Here is a 26080-nt window from a genome sequence, read left to right as displayed (position 1 = left end):
TGATCTTAGAGGATCGAATCAAGAAGGACAAGCCCACGTACATGGCATTCGTAGATCTAGAAAAGGCATTCGATAAAGTTGATTGGACCAGGCTATTTATGATTCTGAAGATGATAGGGATCAGATACCGAGAATGAAGAATTATCTACAACCTGTATAAAAATCAGTCTGCAGTGATAAGAATCGAGGGCTTTGAAAAAGAAGCAGCAATCCAGAAAGGAGTGAGGCAAGGCTGCAGTTTGTCCCCTCTCCTTTTCAATGTTTACATAGAACAGGCAGTAAAGGAAATCAAAGAGAAATTTGGAAATGGAATCACAGTCCAAGGAGAGGAAATCAAAACCTTGAGATTTGCCGATGATATTGTTATTTTATCTGAGACTGCAGAAGATCTCGAGAAGTTGCTGAATGGTATGGATGAAGTCTTAGGTAAGGAGTACAAGATGAAAATAAATAAGTCCAAAACAAAAGTAATGGAGTGCAGTCGAACGAAGGCAGGTGATATAGGAAATATTAGATTAGGAAACGAAGTCTTAAAGGAAGTAGATGAATATTGTTACTTGGGTAGTAAAATAACCAACGATGGCAGAAGTAAGGAGGACATAAAATGCAGACTAGCACAAGCAAGGAAGAGCTTTCTTAAGAAAAGAAATTTGCTCACTTCAAACATTGATATCGGAATTAGAAAGATGTTTTTGAAGACCTTCGTGTGGAGCGTGGCATTGTATGGAAGTGAAACATGGACGATAACTAGCTCAGAAAGAAAGAGAATAGAAGCTTTTGAAATGTGGTGTTATAGAAGAATGCTGAAGGTGAGATGGATAGATCGAATCACGAATGAAGAGATACTGAATCGAATTGGTGAGAGGAGATCGATTTGGCTAAATTTGACGAGAAGAAGAGATAGAATGATAGGACACATCTTAAGACACCCAGGACTTGTTCAGTTGGTTTTTGAAGGAAGTGTAGGTGGCAAGAACGGTAGGGGTAGACCAAGGTATGAATATGACAAACAGATTAAAGCAGATGTAGGATGCAATAGTTACGTAGAAATGAAAAGGTTAGCACAGGATAGGGTGGCATGGAGGGCTGCATCAAACCAGTCTATGGACTGATGACTCAAACAAAACAGCTCTACATGATGATGATGATGAAGCCTGCACTGACCTATGATGGTGGATATTGTATGAACACCGAGTGTCATGCAAATGTTTTTATTACCGGGCTGAGTGGTTCAGACGGTTAAGGCGCTTGCCTTCTGACCCCAACTTGGCAGGTTCGATCCTGGCTCAGTCCGGTGGTATTTGAAGGTGCTCAAATACGCCAGCCTCGTATCGGTAGATTTACTGGCACGTAAAAGAACTCCTGCGGGTCTAAATTCCGGCACCTCGGTGTCTCCGAAAACCGTAAAAGAGTAGTTAGTGGGACGTAAAACAAATAACATTATTATTATTATTATTATTATTATTATGTTTTTTATTTTTACAATTTGCTTTACATTGCACTGACACAGAAAGGTTTTATGGTGATGGGATAGGAAAGGACTATGAGTGGGAAGGAAGCTTTAATTATGGTACAGCCCCCAACATTTGCCTGGTGTAAAAATGGGAAACAATGGAAAAGCATCTTCAGGGCTGCCAACAGTAGGGTTCGAACCCACTATCTCCTGAATGCAAGATGCTAGTTATGTGACCCAAAACATGCAGCTATTTGCTCAGTATCATCTAAATGCCACAGAGGTGGAGATGCTTAGGTGTGAGCAAGGAATTTTAAAGAAGGATCAAATCCGAAATGAGCACATTCGAAGCACATTGCACATCAAGGTGGTGGTTCAGGGCAAGTGGGCTATATAGTTGGAGAAAGTGGAGGAACAGGACAAAAGCTTTATAGCCAAAAGAGTGCTTGACCTTCAACTATCTTGGGGTTTGCTGCCATCTGCTCACAGTCAATTTGGATATACACTAATTTCCACACAAAAAATCGCAAGCCATGAATGACTCAAACAAGTACAACAAAGGTTGCCAAACAGTAGTCATTGGCTGACATGCGTTCCATTTGTGTTTAACTCAATTCTGATTGCTTTTGTGGAAGTGCCATTAAGAGGCATACATGTCCCTCTGTGATTAATAGATACAAGACACTGAATAAGGCTTTAGTAGCAGTGTGAGCCTCAGAGCTACACACTCAACAAGGATTCGACAAGCTAGACAGGTTTGAGAGAGGCCGCACCGTTGGACTAAGACAAGCAGGCTGGGAGTTTCTGCACACTGTTCACTACTTGAACAGTTCCGACTACACTGTGCTTTGGTGTTGGATGCAGTGGGAATGTGAGGGTATACACACATGGCAAAAAGGCTTGGGTTCACCCTGGAGGATCACCAGCAGGGAGGATCATTTCATCGCATGACAGACTGTATGAATTCCAGGAGCATCACTGTGCAACATCCAGAAATAATTCACGACAGCTGGGGATTATGCCTGTGTCCAGCAGGACCATATCCAGATGGCCATCAGAGCAGGATCTGTCATTGGAGTGTCCCTTAGGACATCTCCCATTACGACCTGACCATCGCCAAGCACATCTGAACTTCTGCCAGGAATGGGCAGCATGGCAGCTTGCAGATTGGTGATGAATGACAAATCACGATTCTGTCTGTATGGAGATGACCATTCAATTCGAGTTTGGAGATATCCTGGCCAGTGCAGTGATCCACTTTTCATTATACACCAGCACACTCCCCCAATGAAATGGGTCACGGTGTAGGATGCCATTTCCTATGATTCCTGTTCCCACTGATGGTAACTGAACGAACCCAGATGGTGCAGCGATACACCTACGAAATTCTGTAACCGTGTGTGCCTCCCTTCCTGGTGAGTGCCTGGTGAATTTGAGAGAACAGCTGAACCGACTGACATCATAAAGCATTCTAATGAAAGCTCTTGGCCTGTAGATTTGCAGTGTGTCTTTAAAATCATAAAAGCATAAACATTTCTTGCTACATATTTTTTTAATTGGTCCACATCTGTCGTGTAGTGGTTAGTGTGATTAGCTGCCATCCCTGGAGGCCCTGGTTCGATTTCCGTCTCTGGCATGAAATTAGCAAAGTGGTACGAGGGCTGGAACGGGTTCCACTCAGCCTCATGAGGTCAACTGAGTAGAGGGGGTTCGATTCCCACCTCAGCCATTCTCAAAGTGGTGTTCTGTGGTTTCCCAGTTCTCCTCCAGGCAAATGCCAGGATTCACAATTCTACAGAATTGGTACCTTCCACCTAATCAATACTTTATTATATCTTGTTACTACACAGTACCGGTTTCGACCTTCACAGAGGTCATCCTCAGCTGGTCATAAGATCTAAAGTTAACTTAACATATAATTTAAAAACATTATTAATTCTTAAGAATGTCATATGATATGACTGATGATATTAAGTGTCCTCTGGTTTTAGAAAACAAGCGTTGATGTTTATGTGACATGTATATGCTACTCAAAATTCTGGTGTACTGTTCGTAACACACCATGTTTTAAAATACAATTTCTATAACTTAAAATGTTCATAGTATTCTTGAGGTACTCTTTGGAGTTTAATTAATGTTGGTAAATCGCTGCATACATTCATGGGTATGTTTGTACCAAGCATTCTAGAATATTCAAAAGATATGGATTGTGATGAAAGCTAGTAACACTTAATTCCTTAAAATACAAATGTCTATAACTTAAAATGTTCACAGTATTCTTGAGGTACACTCTGGAGTTTAATTAATGTTGGTGAAGCATTACGTTCACAGGTATGTTTGTACCAAGCATTCTAGAATATTCAATGACGTGAATTGTTCGTCTTGTGCATTCATACAGTTGTGATGTTGAATTATTTACATCAAAATATTGTAGTGTGTTATTAGTTTCTTTAATATTAATCTTGTTACATGATATTAAATAGGTGCAGATGCTCCCTCTTTGTAGTTGTGTTGTTGGACATGCTAGTAATATAGTGCAGTTGACTAGTCGATGTGTACTGTTAGGGAGCACGTTGTGCATGTCCAACAACACAACTACAAAGAGGGAGCATATGCACCTATTTAATATCATATAACGAGATTAGTATTGAAGAAACTAATAACACACTACAATATTTTGATGTAAATCATTCAACATCACAACTGTATGAATGCACAAGACAAACAATTCACATCATTGAATATTCTAGAATGCTTGGGACAAACATACTGTGAACATTTTAAGTTATAGAAATTGTATTTTAACAAATTATGTGTTACTCATGAACAGTTCACCAGAATTTCAAGTAGCATATACATGTCACATAAACATCGATGCTTAATTTTTCAAACCAGAGGACACTTAATATCATTGTATATTTTAATATCATCACTCATATCATATGACATTCTTCATTAAAATTAGTAATGTTTTTAAATTATGTGTTAGGTTAACTTTAGATCTTATGACCAGCTGAGGATGACCTCTGTCAAGGTCGAAACCGGTACTGTATTGTAACAAGATATAATAAAGTATTGATTAGGTGGAAGGTACCCATTCTTTGTAATTGTGAATAACAAATATCAATACAGACATGAAACTGACAGATTATAAAATGCCGGGATAGTAATTAACTAAGGCCACAGGCGCTTCCTTCCCTCCTCCTTGTCTATCCCTTCTGCTCTTCCCATCCCTCACAAGGCCCCTGTTCAGCACATCATGTGAGGCCGCCTGGGTGAGGTACTGGTCCTCCTTCCCATTTGTATCCCCGACTCACAGTCTCACGCTCCAGGACACTACCCTTGAGGCGGTAGAGGTGGGATCCCTCATTGAGTCCGAGGGAAAAACCAACCCTGGAGGGTAAACGGATTAAGAAAGAAAGAAAGAAAGAAAGAAAGAAAGAAAGAAAGAAGAAAGTTATTTTTTAATTATTAAAGGAAAATGTAGCATTCTGATTGGCCAAAGCCCTTGCCAGTATTTCAAGGCTGCCTGAACCATTAGAGTGCTGACACATCTAGCACAATAAAGGAAGTAGAAGGGGGTGAGCATGCATGCACAGTCAGACGTCTTGCTGATCAGCTGTACTTTTGCTTCTTCCAGCCTGAGCTGCAGTGAGTCGCTTGGCCGTGAAGAAGCTATTGAGCACAATTTTACTGTCTCTTCTGTGGTTCTCCCTATATTTGCTAGCTTGAAGCGATTTCAGATAAGTTTAAACATTTCCTTCTCCATGTCATCTTTTCCTATATTTGATAGCTTGAGTGATTTTGGAGAAAGTTTTTACTTTTTTCATGTTGTAATTTTCAATTACTATTAATAAAATCATTGACGTGCTCCAACAAAACAACACAAATGTCAAGAATGCATTTTATCTATGGTCCTGGGGCACTAGAAAAACATTTAGGATATATAATACAAAAGTGCTTCAATTTAGGGTTTCATGTTATACCAGTAACGTGGACAGGAATAGGTGCTGTTTTGCTGCTCAAGCAGTTGAACAGTGCACATTACATTCAAAGTTCCTTTAAATTTAAATGAGAGTTCAGTGTCTGGATTAAAATTAAGTTCCAAAGCAGCTGACGATATTTCATTTGCATGGCTCAAAATGGGATAAAGCCCCCATGGCAAATAGTAATTCATTAATGTGCATGAATCGTCTTCTAAAATATATCATAGGTAATGACATTCCACTCCTTCTGGTCGGAAAATTATTGTTCTTGGGAGGAGATTTCATAAATGTTTTGCCTGTTTAGCTACAAGCTTATCGCCAAACAATTATTTATTTATAACTGTATGAAATATTCTCCTCTTTGACCCTTCTTTAAAATACACTAGTAACATACAAATACATGGGCAAAACCACAAAAGATGGAATTACCTAATTTTTTTGCAAGAAATTGGTAATGATGATTACCCCTCTGTACATGGTGACAGATCAAAAGTTATTGAACTACCAGCCAGAATTTTAGCACATGATGAAATCATGATTTTCTCTAAAGTTGGCATTCTTAATTAAGAAATTAATTTGAAAGTCATTGGGTAGTTCAAAACCATACACTAGCATTAATAGATTAATACTGAAGATGAAAGCTAGCTACTTCAATTTCCTACATAATTTTTGAATTTCTTGGAATTAATAATTTGCCTCCACATATTCTTATTCTAAAAATTGGAGCCATATTTATGCTCCTCAGAAAACTGCACGTTTCTCAACCGCTCCTAAACGGAACCAAACCAGGGTCTAATTTTAAGAAGTATGTACGAAAAGTGTTTAGATTTGGAAATAGTAAGTGGAGATAAAGTTGGAATGAGAGCTCCAATCCCTTGAATTGTTTTAACAACATCCAATAAAACACTTCCATTTTTGTCAAGAGGTGCCAGTTTCCAATATTTTTGGCATTTTGTATTACCATTAACAAACCTCAAGAGATATGACAGTCTCTATTTACCTCAGCCAGTTTTCAGTCATGGCCAGTTAAATGTTGCAGTCTCAAGAGAGTAGAGTGTGATATTTTAAAATTTCAGTGGTGCCAAAAGGTAATTGTACAAGGAATGCACTAAGCAAGTGGCTGCGCGATTTGGATCATGTAGCTATCAGTTTGCATTTGGGAGATTAATGGATTCAAACCCCATTGTCAGCAGCCCTGAAGATGGTTCACAGTGTTTTCCCATTTTCAACTCAGGCAAATGCTAGAGTTGTACCTTAACTAAAACCACAGTTGCTTCCTACCCACTTCTAGCCATTTCCTATCCCATCGTCGCCGTAAGATCTATCTGTGTCGGTGTGACTTAAAGGAAATCATTTAAAATATAAAGTACAAGGAATGTCATATATAAGAAAATCCTTCAATAAATATCTATTCCACTGATCTCTATACATGGATCGCTGATGGCAGGTCTCCGCTGCAGGAGAAAGTACGCCAAGTTGAGCGCGCGGTTCGCCATGTTGGCGTACCCAACCCAGAGCTCTCCTTATGGGGAAGCAATGATAATAGAGTCAATTTTAAGTCGCAATTAATGGCGCATTGGAATAATTAAAAATATAGAGACATGTTCACTCAAACCATAAGGACATTGGGATCACTGACACGTCATTCCGAGGTCAGTAAATCTCCGGGATAGCAATAAACATGAGTGTATAATAACGGCCGACAAATATTAACTTAGGTGCTGAATACATGCAATTAGCGATCGGTAACACAATACGAGTGAAAACCAGTTTCTGGAAACATTGCTGTAAATTGTATACATGTATGCCACGAAATTATGCATTCTTAAAATGATGTACCTATAAACGTAGCTCAATATACAGGCCTAGATTCGACATATCATAATCGGTGCTTGATAATGAATTTCTGTTTCCTGTTTCCATGAAATAACGCGCATATGATCAAATTAAAATATCATTGAAGCAAATGTACACATTTATAAAACCAGCAAATATTCAAAACTTGTCAATATATCACATTACCTGCAGCTTAATTTACTATTACAGACCTCTTTAATTAAATTCAGCTAGCAAAGAGATATTGATAGTCATCATCAGAAATATGTAACACCAGTTAAAAGAGTCCCAAATACCACGAATAGTATAATGGGATAGCCCCAAACACCCACCACACTTTCCCTTCTCCCACCACTCCAGTGTCTGAAACCCATAATTATTACTGATGTAAATAAGGTCTAGAATTCCTCCAGACTTCATTTTCTAAGATTGTTATAAGGTCACGTCAATTATTTAATCGAAACCGTCAGTTTAATTATGAGAAATAAAAAAAAAATATAAGTAAATCTTTACTTGCAGTTAATGTTCAGTAAAATTGAAAACAGTTGGCTGTACATCACTTCTAAGGTGTACAGTTTGTCCATTTCTATCAAAACAGTCTTCCTCTAAGTGATCCGAGCAGAGAACAGCTGTTTTAGAAGGCTCCCAATTCTCCCGCCTGATACTCCTAATCGATGATCGTAGATGTTCGGGTCTCGAGAAAGGAAACCTACAAAAATTAATTGCCATTTTGCTCCCGGAATATGCGAAATAAGATACAATAAACCTAAAACTCAAAACACTACCCTAGGAAGATTTACTGGCACATAAAAGAACTCCTGCGGGACTAAATTCCGGCACCTCGGCATCTCCGAAGACCTTAAAAATAGTTAGTGGGACGTAAAGCAAATAACATTATTATTAAAACTCCCCGATGAAATGATTTCTCCTTCTGCTGATCGGTTCTGTTTGTACATCCATAAGCTGAATACTGCGGTATGTTAATACCCCGTAGAATGTTTCTTCATTCATATTTCAGATAAACACATACATATTTAAATTGAATTTTGTAATCCACAAGTATACTATAAGGCAACGAACCTAAATTCGTAAAATACACTACTATTTACTTTGCAATAACACAGCACAGAACACTCGTGGAACTACAATCAAGAGGCCTGGCGTCACTGAACTAAGCATAAACAAAGCAAGCGCGCTCCTCGTGGTCTACTGCACCGTGCGCTCGCTGCCATCTTACCACGCCAGTCATCTTCTATTCGGCTTACTGCTACCCAAGCTACCAGCCATCCAGGTATAGAGATCAGTGATCTATTCCATTGACCGTCATGTCTTGACTGGTTTCAGCAAGTACATGTTTAAGAGCATAGGTAGATATTGGATAGACATTGGTATAATAACCAATACAACAGGAAACTCAGCCATAAGCAATGATTATCCTATTAATTTTTACTGTCTTTACATATAATTAAACATTTTTGTGGGTCTTGATGTAAAAATCTGTTAAACACAAGTGCAAACGTCAATAAGCATATTGGGTTAATGATGCAGTTGGGAGCTGAACAACTCGAATCATCAGTGTCCCAAATAGCATTGTCAGGAGCATCAAAGGCATCACATTCAACTGGAAATGTAACTTTCATATATTGAATATGGGGGCAATGAACTGGTTACAGATAAGCACATGAGGGTTGATGATACCATTACAGCTCTGGAGGTCAATATCAAAGTTGTAGAGTAAAATTCTGTCACAAAAATGTTTGGCGAATTTCTTCCATTGATGAAAAAATTATACCATCAATTCAGTGATTTCGGATACAGAGGTGGTTTTAGACAGTATGGTAGATTTTGCCTTTTTTTTTTTTTTTTTGTTGTTGTTGTTGTTGGGTAGCAATGAGTCACCGCTGCTTTGCACTTCCGCACGCGTTTTAGTTTGGCATTGAGGTTATGTTTCCCACGTTCGATGATTTTTATTATGAGTCAACTTCATACTTCGGAAAATTTCCAGTGTGCACTGGCATTGTTGAATGTTCATGCATTATCATTAAGTGGATACTTTCAATTGTCGCGACCGGAAGGAATGCATTATAACTATGGTTCTTAGTGAGGCAAACAGACTCAAGTGTTTATAAATGATTGCAGCAGTTGTGAAAATGAATGCGATGAAACACGCAATGAATGTAATGACCAAGATAATGAAGTTGTGGTGTTGCAAAAAGAGGCTTTCCTTGTTGCAGATTATAAATACAAGTTGAGGAACAAAGAGCATACAAGGAAGTATTTTCGCGTGGCCTCAAATATTCATTCAAGTAATGTGGATGTCAAATATTTGCGCCCACATAAAAACAGCAGAAAAGTGTTTGTGTTCCCTAACATCCCTGATGAGGATACAATAGCTAAAGAACAAATTTTGAAAATACTTTCAGCCCAAGCTGAGAAGAAAGGAATGTTTATTTTCAGAGGAAATGTATTTTAGATTTATAGGCTACATGTTCATTGTACTGATTTTTTTGCATTATGATTTGTATTGTTTGTAAGAAAAATTATCAAGATCTTTCAGTAGTATTTCTGTGCAGTTTATAATATTATTAATATTTCAATTTAGATGGGAAAATTTTACATTTAGCTTGCCAGAAAATAAAATGTGATCAGTAAAACATTAAATTTATCATTACAATGATTTTAACCAGCTAGTCATATTTTGGACATCCTTAGAACACTTTAAATATCACAACACTAAAGCAGAAAGAACGTAGAATTAAAATAAAGAACTATTTGTGTCCGAAATCACCTAATACACTTTGAAACTTAGGGCAACAGTTTAAAAAACATGCGTGTCCAAAATCGCCGTGATGCACAGGGTGAATTTGGACACTACTTTTTGTTTTCTCAGGAACACATATGTTGGCGTGTATTTTTCATTTGTAGGTATGTATTAATTGGATGTATTCCTCATTATTAGGTTGATAAACAACACAATTTAAAATTCCCTTCATGAGTTAAGATGAATATAACCTCAAAACTGTCTGAAATCACCCCGTTTGACGGTACATCCAAAGGTTGAACAAGAGAAGTTGCACCAGGTGGAATGATTGTTACCTGCATGTGTTTATTTGGAATTATGAACAGATTTTGTTGATGAGTGAAAATACATCTAGAACCAAACCACATTTTGTTACAACATTGGGAGAGAGACAGTTATCTCGCCATTGCTGAAGAATACTCTTGTCTACTTTGCATGATTTTGAACAAGATCAGTGTTTTATGACACAGATCATATTTTGTTGCACAAGGGGGCCAATTGTGCCACTTGGTTCATCTAAGACAACCAGAAGTGCAGAGAGTAGTTTACCTTCCATGGATACAATGGGCTAAAATGTACACAAATATGATACTTCTTGAGTTCCTATACTCCCTATCACTGCCCCAGTCAACTCCCTGTATTCTGCCATGCAGAGAAGATACTCAAACTGTATAATATGTTGCCTGCCTGTACATATGAACAATCTTGATTGTCACATCTCTGGAGACATGAAGTATACGAAAGTCCACTTTGGCTAAGTCTGGCTTTGTACACTCAGCTGGATGCATTTTGAAAACATATCCCTTAGTTCATAGGTTATAAACTTCATGGTTCTGATCCGTATTGAATTGCAAGAACAATGTAATTATTAAATTAATGTAGTAATGGTCCACCTTTCAATACTATAATATGTAATATTCTAAATTACATTAATTAGGGACTAGTTTCGGCCGGGGCTGGCCATCTTCAGCCTTAATGTAAAACACCTAATAACTAAACAAATGTACATGCACACAATTGACATAAAACAAATGAAAACAAATATATACAAAGTGACTTTAAAAACTGGGATGGAATTATGAATAAATCTGAAAATGAACTAGGTTCTAACATCTTGAGTATGTTCATCATTGAGAATAATTTCAAGTATTAATTTATATACAAAGAACTGTTAGTTCTAATACTGCTGGGAACTGGTAAATGTTGATCCTGTAGTTTGTCATCAAATCTATTTGTGTGGTGTTAGCTATATGTAATCCATTGGACACTGCTGTAAATAACCACTAGCTGATGGGGTACTGTTAGATGTTGTTTCATCCTCAATCAAAATAATAAATGAGATGCTCTCATGGTGCTTGTTAAATCTTGCTGAAAATGTTGTTGGACATAGTCAGGACAGCACATGAAGATGTGGTTAACACAGATACATTGTGTCTGGTATAAAATTTTTTGTGATCCCAGAAAATAAATTTTCTAGACCTAACTATTACCAGACACCCAAGTTACTTAAGATATAAGATTTTCAGAAAACCCACCCAAACAGTCACCACAATCCGTCAAGATTCTTCACACCCTCAAATTCACAAACGAGCAGCATACAACAGCATGGTATACCGAGCCTTCAATGTTCCAATGTCTAAAAGAGACCTCAAAAATGAGTTGAACACTATTCGCCATATAGCTAAATCCAATGGATACAGCAGATTCTTTATAGATAAAATAATCAATAAATATAATGTAAAAGGAAATCATCCTGGTGGTGTTGCAAACAGCCAAGCTCATGGGGAGGAGGAAAATGATGTTTGTGAAATTATGCTTGAGGAAGTGGAAAGGATAGTAAATAAACTCCATTGTCATAAGGCAGCAGGAATAGATGAAATTAGACCAGAAATGGTGAAGTATAGTGGGAAGGCAGGAATGAAATGGCTTCATAGAGTAGTAAAATTAGCGTGGAGTGTTGGTAAGGTACCTTTAGATTGGACAAAAGCAGTAATTGCACCTATCTATAAGCAAGGGAACAGGAAGGATTGCAACAACTATCGAGGTATCTCATTGATTAGTATACCAGGCAAAGTATTCATTGGCATCTTGGAAGGTAGGGTGCGATCAGTCGTTGAGAGGAAGTTGGATGAAAACCAGTGTGGTTTCAGACCACAGAGAGGCTGTCAGGATCAGATTTTCAGTATGCGCCAGGTAATTGAAAAATGCTACGAGAGGAATAGGCAGTTGTGTTTATGTTTCGTAGATCTAGAGAAAGCATATGACAGGGTACCGAGGGAAAAGATGTTCGCCATACTGGGGGACTATGGAATTAAAGGTAGATTATTAAAAGGAGTGGAACAGTTTACCAGGGGTAGTGTTTGATCCTTTTCCAAAATCTGTACAGATATTCAAGAAGAGAATAAACAGCAACAGAGAAAATAAATGAAGTGTTAGAGGGCATTCGACCAGTGCAGGTTATCATAAATAAAAAAATGTGTGTGAATAAATTAATTCCATCCCCTGGTCTAAGGAGTTTGGACAGCCAAAGTAGGGGACTGCCTGTAGGGGTGAAGTACAGTGGGGACTTCGAGGGCCCTGGGACCGCTACGGTAGCTGTGAAGGCCCTTCAGGAACTCTGAAAAGTGGTGGCAAAAGGGGCTCTGGTTAAGACGCAGCAGGTCGTTATGCTACTTAGGATCCAGAAGGGGTAAAAAAAAAAAAAAAAAAAAAAAAAAAAAAAAAAAAAAAAAAAAAAAAAAGTAAATAAATAAATGCAATGTAAATATTAATGTTATACCAGTTGTATAGTATCATTTGAAGTAATTCCACATACTGTATATCAGTTGACTATATTTGTAAGTAGTACAGGAGATATTATAAGTAGAATTTTGTAAACAATATAAATTTATTAAGGATGAGCTGTGTGTTTAATAGAAAACATTGTTAGCGTAAATTGTATAATATTGTATTATAGGAACATTTTTTTTCTCTTGTTAATTTAATATTTAGTGCTTGACAATAATGTATTTTAGTGTACCATTTGCCACCGAGGTAGACACCTCATTTGCAAATAAAGAGATTTTGATTTGATTTGATTTGAAATCAATCAAAGGCATTTATGTTGACAATTGGGCTTCAGTGAGAACTGATGGTAGAATGAGTTCTTGGTTCAGGGTACTTACTGGAGTTAGACAAGGCTGTAACCTTTCACCTTTGCTGTTTGTAGTTTACATGGATCATCTGCTGAAAGGTATAAAATGGCAGGGAGGGATTCGGTTAGGTGGAAATGTAGTAAGCAGTTTGGCCTATGCTGACGACTTGGTCTTAATGGCAGACTATGCCGAAAGCCTGCAGTCTAATATCTTGGAACTTGAAAATAGGTGCAATGAGTATGGTATGAAAATTAGCCTCTCGAAGACTAAATTGATGTCAGTAGGTAAGAAATTCAACAGAACTGAAGGTCAGATTTGTGATACAAAGCTAGAACAGGTCGATAATTTCAAGTATTTAGGCTGTGTGTTCTCCCAGGATGGTAATATAGTAAGTGAGATTGAATCAAGGTGTAGTAAAGCTAATGCAGTGAGCTCGCAGTTGCGATCAACAGTATTCTGTAAGAAGGAAGTCAGCTCCAAGAAGAAAGTATCTTTACATCGGTCTGTTTTCAGACCAACTTTGCTTTACGGGAGCGAAAGCTGGGTGGACTCAGGATATCTTATTCATAAGTCAGAAGTAACAGACATGAAAGTAGCAAGAATGATTGCTGGTACAGACAGGTGGGAACAATGGCAGGAGGGTACTCGGAATGAGGAGATAAAGTCTAATTTAGGAATGAACTCGATGGATGAAGCTGTATGCATAAACCGGCTTCGGTGGTGGGGTCATGTGAGGCGAATGGAGGAGGATAGGTTACCTAGGAGAATAATGGACTCTGTTATGGAGGGTAAGAGAAGTAGAGGGAGACCAAGACGATGATGGTTAGACTCAGTTTCTAACGATTTAAAGATAAGAGGTATAGAACTAAATGAGGCCACAACACTAGTTGCAAATCGAGGATTGTGGCGACGTTTAGTAAATTCTCAGAGGCTTGCAGACTGAACGCTGAAAGGCATAACAGTCTATAATGAAATTTTAAGATAAGGTACTCAGAACACGTCAATGCCCTGAAATACAATAAATTTTCGGCTGTAGGACAGCATATGCATGACTATAAGCACAAATTCACAGGCATAAAACAAGATATGGAAATTCTCAAAATCATCAATAAAGGACCCCTCCTTAACATTACCGAAAGCTGCTTCATACATTTGGATCAATATTTCAACCCAAATCATAATCTTAATGAAATTTCAGAAAAACCTAATATCCTTTTTGACCTTCTAATTCCCATTTTCAGCAATGTCAAACCAACAAGTCATAATTCAGTTTTTCATAATATTCACAGCACATTTCCTCAACAGCCATCCTTTTTCCCACATCCTTCAGCCCCACTTTAATCCCCCTCCCCACCCCACCCCCTTCCCCAACCCCCTCTCCTTCTGACCTTCCCCTCCCTGCTCCTTCCTTTTCATTTGAATCTCACAACAGTTAGTCTGAAGCACACTCAACAATAGACCACACACCTCATGCTGTATTGAGAGGTAAGTCTCATATAACCTATGCCATCTAACTAACACATTCTCTCATTCAATTCATTAATTTAATTTTATCTAATTTATCAGGTTAACTTCATGGGCACCGCAATGAATCGCAAATTTTTTTTTATACCAGACACAATGTATCAGCTGTGTTAACCACATCTTCATGTGCTGTCCTGACAATGTCCAACAACATTTTCAGCAAGATTTAACAAGCACCATGAGAGCATCTCATTTATTATTTTGATTGAGGATGAAACAACATCTAACAGTTCCCCATCAGCTAGTGGTTATTTACAGCAGTGTCCAATGGATTACATATAGCTAACACCACACAAATAGATTTGATGACAAACTACAGGATCAACATTTACTAGTTCCCAGCAGTATTAGAACTAACAGTTCTGTGTATATAAATTAATACTTGAAATTATTCTCAATGATGAACATACTCAAGATGTTAGAACCTAGTTCATTTTCAGATTTATTCATAATTCCATCCCAGTTTTTAATGTCACTTTGTATATATTTGTTTTCATTTGTTTTATGTCAATTGTGTGCATGTACATTTGTTTAGTTATTAGGTGTTTTACATTAAGGCTGAAGATGGCCAGCCCCGGCCGAAACTAGTCCCTAATTAATGTAATTTAGAATATTACATATTATAGTATTGAAAGGTGGACCATTACTACATTAATTTAATAATTACATTATATCCGTTAGTTCCCACTCACTGTCAGTCATTCTTCTTGTGACAACCTTGATCATGAACGATAGACATAAGGTGACGATTTAAGAACAATATCATGTGATAACTAAAAGTACAATATGTGACGATTCAAAGAGACAATACACATAACATCTTCACACTACTATCCGAACACTTCTCAAATCCGAAAGACAACTACAACATGAATATAGATACAAGGTACCCTTGTGACATGGTGTTAAGACTCATCAAGTATTTTTATATATTTTATTTTTATAACTGTTTGGTTCTTCATTCTGCCGAAATTAATTTCAAGCTGTTCCTTTTTCAGGTATAACTCTGTTACCATATGTTTTCTTTTTCAGGTAGTTTATAAACATATTTATTCAAAATTAGTTTTGGTAGACCAAAAAACCAAACACTTATAAATTAATTGAGTCAAAACTGAAAAGAGATGGCTTCAGATATCACAAATCATCACCACTGGCACCAGTGTTTTACTCAATCACTGTGGCATGGATAACTTGGCAATTATTAACAAAAATAGTAAGGAAGATGGAAAATTTACACGAGAATAAGGTGGTTAAGTTATTATTCTCTACCATGATCCCAGCACACAGTATTTATGTTCTCAACTTTTTACTGATAGTTGTATTTTGCAAGAAGATTGAATTCTCATTAACACAAATGCATTTACAACCAACATGGAAGTATCTGAATAATATGAAGATGTACTTCTTTATCACCTAGATTCATGTTCAAGAGATAGCACACTAAGTTATGGTTCACCAGAGCAAATAATAGACAAGTGCCCGGGAAACAACTGAACCATTATTGCAGAGTTTTCTGTGGACCATAAAAGGAAGTGACAAGTTCAGGAATAAATACAGTCACAGTATATGTTAACAGGTAAATAAAGAGTAGTTGAAGTGAAAAGGGGGTAAGATAACTGAACAATTTATACATAATTAACAATCGTAAAATTAATTTCTTCTAAGGTTTGAATCTAATCTCAGATTAGCATATTATTTAAACAAAATATCTAATAGTAAATCACCATGACTTCATAGGCCTATTATGTAAAGCCCAATTTCTACACCAAGTTTTAAAAACTTGGAAATTTATGACAAATATCAGAATAATGTAATTGGATGACAGTAAATACATGAACTATAACATTTCTGAAGAGTAATTTAATTACCCAGCTCTGATAAATGGAGTCTTGATACATTACATTGTTTACTTATATAAAAAAGAACTATTCTTTGTTTTCTGCCTGAAATCTAAAAGGAATTTTCCATGGACATGTTTATGCTGAAATGCTATATATTAATAGATTTTAACAATAATAGTTACACCAATATTTAAACTCTTTATATATATATATATGGAACAGAGTTCTTTCTATATTAGGCAAAGGAAGGGAATTAGGTTCCTAAGAATTCTCTCTCAGAATGCAAGGAGAATGTAGATGAAATTATTAGGACTCAATTGTCCCAAAAAATATGGATTAAATACGTTAATTTAAAAAAATAATTTGCAGAACCTACATAGAGTTCCTGGAAAGTAAACTGAACATCACTTGCAAAATAAATGTTTATCCACTTATTCTAATAATTGCCTTTACTACTGGGGCATTTCTTGTTTATGTCATTACAATTAGGCAGGTTACGGATTCACTGTGGACTGCAATTAATTCGATGCAATGTAAAGTTAAAACACCTGCAATTTTACACTGTTTAAAAAAGAACATCTTACTCCCTTTCATTCCTTTACTGATTTATAAAGGAGAAAATTACACTTTTCGCAGGTGGAAGGAGTCAGCGTTATCAAAGTTGAAGAACAGAGAACATGGCCGCAACAATTTCTTTTTTTTTTTTTTAATTACAGGTCATTATCCTCATGTTTGTTCTGTATTGAATGATGTTTACGTATACTAACCCGACGAATACGTTCAAGAAACACGGTGTGAACATAGCTTTTAGAACTTCTAATACGAATCAAAGTATATTTTTCAATCACCGGCAAAATTAATCAGGTAAACCATCGTTACTCGAAATCAGGAGTTTATAGACTGAAATGCTCAGAATGCGGGTTTTCTTATATTGGACAAACTGGGAGAAACTTTTTTACGAGGTACATGGAGCATTTTAATGCAGAAAAACATAATAAATACTCAACCATAGGAAGCACATGAAAGAGACACGCACCATTTTACTTCCATAGAAAAAGATTTGACGATAATTAGGAGTATGGAAAAAGGTAAGCTATTGAACGAACTGGAAAGCCTTTATATATTTTTGGATCAGAATTATAATAAGGATAAAAATCTCAATGATGTTACGGAAGTCAAAAGTTCCTTACACGAATTAACACCCAAGTTACTCAATAGGCTACTGTTAAATCAGATCAGAAAGGAATCCAACAGATGTTTAAGTTGTTAAATACAAAGGCTTATACCCCTCCTCCAAACGTTAAGCATGTTCCCGTCACTCGCAAGAATGCCCCGCCTATACCGCCAATGACGTATAAGGGTCCGCCTATCTCCTCTCCCCTGCCAGATTCACCAATACCTTTTATCCCCTCTCCAAACGTTAAACAAGTTCCCGTCATTCGTAAAAGAGCCTCTCCTATACCGGCAATGACGCAGAAAGATCCGCCCATCCCCTCTCCCACTCTAGGTTCTCCACCACCTCTATCACATGAATACAATACAAGGAGCCAAACTGGCAGACAAGTTAGCAACTCCAAATCAGCAGGACATACCTATCATCTCAATAATAACAAGTAAGTTCCCATTTAAATGTGATCAGTTAGGAAAGTCACACACACTCATAATATTAAATTTCCCCCTTTCTTCTTTACAGATTCCACTATCTGTACAAAACTGGTCGGAGGTCAAGTACGACGTTCTATACCTCGCAAATTTGCATAACATGACGCATGCTTACGACCTACATTTGTAAACAAGTTAAACATTATTTTCAACTAGAGCCCACATTTGACTCCTGCATTCGTTCGATGTCCTGCCTGTTATGTTTAAAGCAATATGGATCAATGTATTCTCACAATTTAGCTTGTGGACACTCTATTTTAACTTACATTCTGGAAATACTACGTCACATAAGTCGCATTTTAATTTTCCTTTTTCCGTAAAAATGATATTCACCTTGGTGCTGTTTTTTTATAGAAAAACATATACTACTGTTTATAAGATGAAGATTCAATAATAGTTTCAGACACAAGGTTTTGAATGGACATTGTGATAATTTTAAATGTTCATATTATCACGTTTTTGAAGTGTTTTAAAGTTGTTTTTTAGATGTGATGTAATTAGATTTTTAGACTACTGTAATTTTAAATTTGACTATTGTCTTTTTTAATATGTTTACAATTGTTCACGAACATCATTTTAAGATTAAAATTAATGGCTGAAGATGCTCTTTATAAGAGCGAAACATGTCCCTTAGAAGAATTAATTGTATAAAAATGTAAACACAATTAAAAGTGATTTGTACTGAATAGGTGGATAAGAAATACTTCTTATTATAATTGCTGTGATCAACACTTTCTTTTCTCATAAAGTGAAGTGCCAACTTGTTTCATTCAAATCTGAATTTTGGTATATGAAAGCCCATATTTAAGTTCCATAGTAAGGCAGGATAGCAAGAAAGCACTAGATCCAGCGTTTAGTTGAAACGTTGTAGCATTAGAGTGTGGAAGTCTCCCATTTTGAAATACTAAAATGTTCTCTTTCCATCCTTTTACTTCACATGGAAGAGTGAACCAGTTCCCTAATTAAAACACCGGGCTCCACCTTGACACTCGAATGACCATGCTCGAACACAAACTAAATGTTTGGCTGAGAGGAAGCCCAATTTATAGCAGTCAAGTAGGATGGAAATGAGAGGAGAACAGGTTTGAGAGTTCTCAAATCTTGTCGAGTTGCACATGACGTGACATCAGAGAGGCCAAAGGTAATAGATCCAGCATTCAGTTGAAACATCGTACCATGAGAGTGCGGAATGGTGTACGTCATGGAGTGAGATGGCGTGCTGTAGCTGTTTGATGTGGTGGCAGGCAGTGAGGGGCAAGTAACATCGTTATACACTCTACCTTCTACGTTCTCTTCCCTCCTCATGACATGCTCTTGCAAACTGCACTATGAAATCATAAGCAAATAACATGCTACCATGTAGCACAATGGGTGAGCTGTAGGCTTCAAAACACCTGCCTAACATGAAAACTACAGTTTGAATCCCACTGTGAACAAATTTCTTTTAGTCTCAAATGAATATACCGTGATGATGCCAGGAAATGAACACACCAAGTTTGTCTCAGTTAACTTTGAAGCTAAATGCTTCCAGCCATTTCAAAATTGGCACATTATTTACACACGTAAACAGAGCAACAACAGAGCAACAGCAATTTTAGCATTCGTGAGGAAGCTATTTGGTGTGCGTTGTCAGTGGTCTTTGGACGTCAACCAGCACTGGTTTAAAGTAGGTTTCTACTAGGGAAGAGGACAACATGTTACTTGAAACTTCACAGGAGAACCCACCCTTAAACTCGGCAAAGCTCATGCATGCGACTAATTTGTCTGGATGTCCATACACAGTCCGTAAACCAATACGAGAACTCCACTGCAGAAAAATGCCACCAAACAGTCTCCCTTCGATGAACAGATGTTGACTGGTTTGCCTTTGGCGAGATGAGTTTAACTGGGATCACATGATCCTCTCTGACGAGACTTCTTTCAGTTCGGTGGAGGTCGAGTTGGTTCATGTTTATGGGCCACGGGCAGCCCAATATGACAAAAGATACATAGTCAAGTGTTCAAACAGTGGCTGCATATTTGTGCCATTTTGGGGGTGGATATCACCTGATGGAGCTGGAGTGCTTCACTGGATAGATGACTGTCTCACGTCAGACCAACATTTGGACTATCTGCAAAAATATTATGGTTCCAAGTGTGAGAGAGAACTATCCAGATAAGATTATACAGCTCATGCAAGATAACCCTGAAATCCACATGAGCAGATATGTTCAGGGCTGGTTTTCCGAGCAGGACTCCATCAAACTGATCCATTGAGTCCCTCGAGCTCAAGACTTGAACACCACTGAACATGTCATAAGCAAGGTGGAAAGGCCACATAAAGAAACACACAATTCCACATCGGCTCTGACAAGTCGCTGAAGCTGATGGATACCAGACAAGGTATTAAGTCATGTCTGAAACAGTCCTATTCAGGACTAACATAATTAAAAGTGCAATGCCAAATTTTGCAATGAATAGAAATACACTTGAATTTGGTTAACACAACACTCTAAAAAGTTTTAATAAATGTTATGTGTACAATAAAACTTGAATCCTGGTTACTACCTTGAGAGGTAGGTATGCTTCCTTGAGGCTAACTGGCACTCATATGAACACGCTGACTACTGTAACGCTATTCCCCTCTGTGCATGGCATCCAGCATATTCGCACCTCTATAACAGTCTTTCGAGGGGCCAGTGATAGTAAACTATGCGCTCACTTCAAGTATTCGGAGTGGAAATGCAAAGACTGTTAGTATGGTGCAGTTACACAATACAGTAATGAAGTCCATTACAAAAAAAAAGGACTGCTGATAACAGTATTCAAAACCCAGATCTCCAGATTGATAACCAAGGACCCTTCCCTTACACAAATACCGACATGCCATGAAGTGCTTCACATAGAGCTTCACTTGGTAGGCGTGTCCCTCACTTTACATATTTATTTAACCATTATGGCAGTTTCTTGTCCATTTAATGTGAATTTTCAACTAATACCTTTTTTATTTTTTGCTACTGGCTTTACGTCACACCGACACAGATAGGTCTTATGGCGACGATAGGATAGGAAAGGGCTAGGAGTTGGAAGGAAGCGGCCGTGGCCTTATTTAAGATACAGCCCCAGCATTTGCCTGGTATGAAAACGGGAAACCACAGGGCTGCCGACAGTGGAATATGTTGCATCTCCCGGATGTAAGCTCACAGCCGCATGCCCCTGACCGCACGATCAACTCGCCCGGTGTATTTTAAATAATTTTTAAAATCTTAGACGAAGTGTGTAATGATTCATTTCACCCAACTGTTCCATTTATATCTGTTGGTTTGTCAATATGTGGAAGTATCACGTCAAATCTACAGGAATGATTTTCATGAAAATTAGCATTTTGAGTAGAAGGTATACTGGAAGGATAACTAGGCTACAAATGATGATGGTATTCCCAAGAAGAGCAGGGTTTACAGGGGGTTAATTTTTCAAGAAAAAGGTGCGTGTCATAACAACAGACATGAAGACACAATCAAGTACAGTTTCCTAATCCGCTAAAACTAATCACCACTACTATTACAATGTATAACTGTGGTTGATGGAGATGTGCTCTCTCTCATCTACTGCCACTTATTTCTGCTAGATGACATTACCGTCAATGTCCACCAATATGGTTGGCCAACTTTTTTGAATAGCTGTTCCCATTCTCTCCTTACAGCTTGATCACAATTGAAAGATGTATCTTGGCTTTGATTGGGGTGCACTCTGCTATGGTGATACAAAGATATGTCTTCTGGAATTGCACTAATACTAAATTGTTCAAGATGGGTACAACAAGTATAGAATAGAATATGACTTGAGGTAGAAAGTGAAGTTAATGACATACCTTAGACTTAGTTGCTAATGTAACAATAGTTAGGTGTTGTAGCTTCTTCTTTTGTACAGGACTCAGTTCCAGTAGCTGTTCACTCTTTTCCAAGTACTGGCGATAAGTTCCATAAGCAAACATACACAGCAAGTTATAGTAATTGCTGTAAGATCCATTTTCCAACTGAAAGAAAGAAATTATAAACAAATGTAACAATTTAATATGTTACAATACTGTTATTCCAAATTAAACACACACATACACACATGAACAATTTGAAGTCAGAAATAAAAGAAAAGAAAGTGAACTAGGAGAAGGTCCTTAATTTTGGAAATATTCAGGGAAGAAAAAGCTTTGTTCACAAACTGAACAACTAAACAAACATGCACATCTTTAATTCACATCCACAAGATTTATTCTACCTAATCATTTCTGAGGTTTATATTCGTTGCATCATGAAATGCCACAGTAGCTAATTAGAATCAGGACCCTTATCAGGAAACCAAAAATCTATGTAGATGGACTACAATGCAGCAATAATTTAGACACCTAGTGCATACATCACAGTTCTTTTACATGCTGCTATGGATCGCAAGTCTCCTATAAGACAAACTCTTTGTCCACACCGTGGGAGGCGGGCAACAGCGTGACGTAGGGGATTGCCTGTAGGGGTGATGTACAGCGTGGACTACGTATGCTCCCTGACCACTACGGTAGCTGTGAAGGCCCTACAGGAACCCTGAAAAGTGATGGCTAACAGGGCTCTGGTGAAGACCTCATGGCAGCAATGGTGGACGAGGAGTCCTTTGGTATGTCGAAGGTGGTAACCCTTCTTCTTCGGGTTAAAGAAGGAAGATTTTATTTTTTTTACAATTTGCTTTACCTTGCTCCAACACAGATACGTCTTATGGTGACATTAGAATACAAAAAGGCTAGGAGTGGTAAGGAAGTGGCCGTGTCCTTAATTAAGGTACAGGTGTGGAAATAGGAAACCGCGGAAAACCATCTTCAGGGCTGCCGATAGTGGGGTTCGAACTCACCATCTCCCGAATGCAAACTCACAGCTGCGTGACCCTAACCACATGACCACTTGCTCGGTTAAAGAAGGAAGAAACTATTGCCTTGTAGTAAAGAGGGACTTTTAAAGGCTAGAAGGCAGCACCTCCACTGGACTAGGGTGCTGTGGACCAATAACTCGCACATCTGAAACAAACTTATTACAGAAACCAGATTTTATAGAGATGACTTTTGCAATGAAATACAGGACACGAATTGGATTCTGGAATGTGAAAACTATGTATGAAACTGGCAGACTGAAAGAAGTAATGGCAGAAGTGAAAAGGTATAAACTGGAGATAACTGAGTTGAGTGAAACGAGATCGACAAGCTACGGAGAGGTGAGGACAGAAGAGGGTGGTGTCTTCATTTACTCTGAAAGAGAATCGAATGAACAGTACTGAAGTGGAGTGGGTATCTTACAAACAAAGCAAAAAATAGTGTAATGAAACGGACCCCTATATCACACAGGATAATTACTGTACAAATATATTCATGTTCATAAAAACCAAAACACCTTGAAAGACTAGATAGGAAGTTCATATTCACAGAACATGTGCATTAGTAAGTTCTGAAGAAATGATTAGCATCTGGACCATGTCGGCCCTCAGGTTCAACGTCCATATCGATATCTCGGCACACCACCACTGACTGGTAAAATGTACCTATGGCTCTCGTTAGCTATAAACCGAAGGTAATGGATCAGTGTGCCTTCAGCAGACGTGCAGGATGCCTCGGAGACATATGCAAGAACCGTACCATCAAATGAGTGAGTTTGAAAGAGGGTGCATTATTGGCATGAGAGAATGTGGTACATCCATCCGGTAAATTGCTGCTCGTGTAGGATGAAGTGTGTCAGAGTGCAATGCGTGCATACAGAATGGTTCGCAAAAGGCCATAGAACACGACGAGTTGTATCTGGTTGTACCACCCAGATCTACACACACCCGCCCCCCAGAAGATCAACACCTCATCTGAATGGCATTACAGGACAGATCTGCGTCCTCCTCGGCTCTGGCGCAACAGTGGAACAGTGTAACACATCGTACACTATCAGGAGTGACAGTCTGTCGCCGTTTATTATGGTCTGGGTTACCAGCATGTCGTCCACTTCTTCGCCTAGCTTTGACTACTGTGCATAAACATGCTAGACTGCAGTGGTGTATGTTACGACGTCACTGAGGACAGGAATGGCAGCAGATAGTGTTTTCGGACGAATCCAGATTCTGTTTGTTTGAAAATGATGACCGCATTTTGGTTCGGTTCAGACAGGGGGAGAAGAATCACACTGACTGCATTTGCACAAGACATACAGCACCAACTCAAGACCTTATCGTGTGGGGTGCTATTGGGTACAACCGCAAATCACAGTTGGTGCATGTCAAGGGCACTCTGACCAGTTTGACCTACGTGAATGACATCCTGCGACCCGCAGCCATAACCTTTCTGCACGACACCCCAGACGCCATATTTCAGCAGGATAAAGCGTGACCACATGTTGCTGCACGAACAAGTGCCTTCTTGCTGTCACAGGATGTCAGACTGTTGCCCTAGCCCACCCGATCAACGGACTTGTTGTTGCCAATTGAAAATGTGTGGGATATGGTGAAACAATGATGCGGCGCTGTGACCCAATGCCAACCAATAAAGATGTTTATACTACCCCAGGATGCCATTTGTGCTTTAAACGCATCGATGCCATCACGCATGGACAAGTTATCAGTGCCCATGGAGGACCCAGCGCCTACTAGGTAACAAGACACATGCTGAACCTAGCTGACTGAAATGCTAATCATTTCTGCAGAACATATTAATGAACATGTCCTGTGAATACGAACTTCCTATCTCTAGTCTTTCAAGGTGTTCTGTTGTTTATGAACGTGAGTGTATTTAGAACAATTCTCCAACCCAAACTACAATGTGAAAGAAGGATCAGAGAAACCAAATTGACTGTTCAACTTCACCAATCCCATATATCTAGAACATTTATTAAGCGTAAATAAGAGATTTTTTTTTACAATTTATTTTACGTTGCACCGACACAGATAGGTCTTATGGTGGCGATGGGACAGGAATGGGCTAGGAGTGGGAAGGAAGCGGCCGGGGCCTTAATTAAGGTACAGCCCCAGCATTTGTCTGGTGTGGAAATGGGAAACCATGGAAAACCATCTTCAGGGCTGCCAACAGTGGGGTTCAAACCCACTATCCCCCGAATACTGGATACCGACTGCACTTAAGTGACTGCAGCTATCGAGCTCGGTAAATAAGAGATTTTCCCCCACACAAGAGTACAGCGCTCTCCCTACTTCCCCCACCTATGACCGTTCACTTGCCCCCCTCCCCTCTACTAGAAGCTCAACCAGCAGTTCGGCACTAACTTGAGCACAGTGTCCCTCAGACAGCCGACAATTCGACATGTGGGGAATATGGATGAAGGGTATGTCTCTTACAATTTTGCTATGGTTTACTTTCTGACACATTTTTATCATTTTTAACATTCTTTTCATTTCTCTCTTCCCTTGCAGTCATTTAAACATTTTCCTACATTGACACAGTCAGGAGGATACTCTTGAGCCTAATCCACCGGTTGGGCTACAAATTATATTTTATAATGTTATTGGCTTTTTACCTCCCACTAACTACTATTTTATTTTTTGAAGACGCCGAGGTGCCGAAATTTTGTCTGAAGGAGTTCTTTTATGTGCCAGTAAATCTACCAACATGAAGCTGACGTATTCGAGCATCTTCAAAATACCACCATGCTGAGCCAGGATTGAACTTGCCAAGTTGGGGTCAGCACAGACCATGGGGTCAGCACAGACCAGCACTTCAACCATCTGCACCACTCAGCCCTGCAACTTTTTTTTTTTTTTTTTTTTTTTTTTTTTTTTTTTTTTTTTTTTTTTTTTAAGGAAACTTGGTCACAGGACAGTACCCATATATTAAATGGTACTCT

The 26080-nt window shown here is 38.3% G+C and overlaps 1 protein-coding gene across 5 annotated transcripts in view; it reads right to left on the bottom strand.

Annotated features, from left to right (window-relative positions):
* Positions 1 to 26080, bottom strand: part of LOC136864640 (COP9 signalosome complex subunit 7a) — a 370749-nt gene that overhangs the window by 167815 nt on the left and 176854 nt on the right. For all 5 annotated transcript variants that reach the window (XM_068226369.1, XM_067141898.2, XM_067141894.2 and 2 more), the window contains one exon: positions 22087 to 22251. In XM_068226369.1, coding sequence (XP_068082470.1) covers positions 22087 to 22251 — 165 coding nt within the window. The remainder of the gene's footprint in view (positions 1 to 22086; positions 22252 to 26080) is intronic.

This window comes from Anabrus simplex, chromosome 2 (assembly GCF_040414725.1).
Source record: "Anabrus simplex isolate iqAnaSimp1 chromosome 2, ASM4041472v1, whole genome shotgun sequence".
Lineage (NCBI taxonomy): Eukaryota > Metazoa > Arthropoda > Insecta > Orthoptera > Tettigoniidae > Anabrus > Anabrus simplex.
Note: the sequence above shows the minus strand (reverse complement) of the source record. Positions and strands in the feature narration are given on the sequence as shown.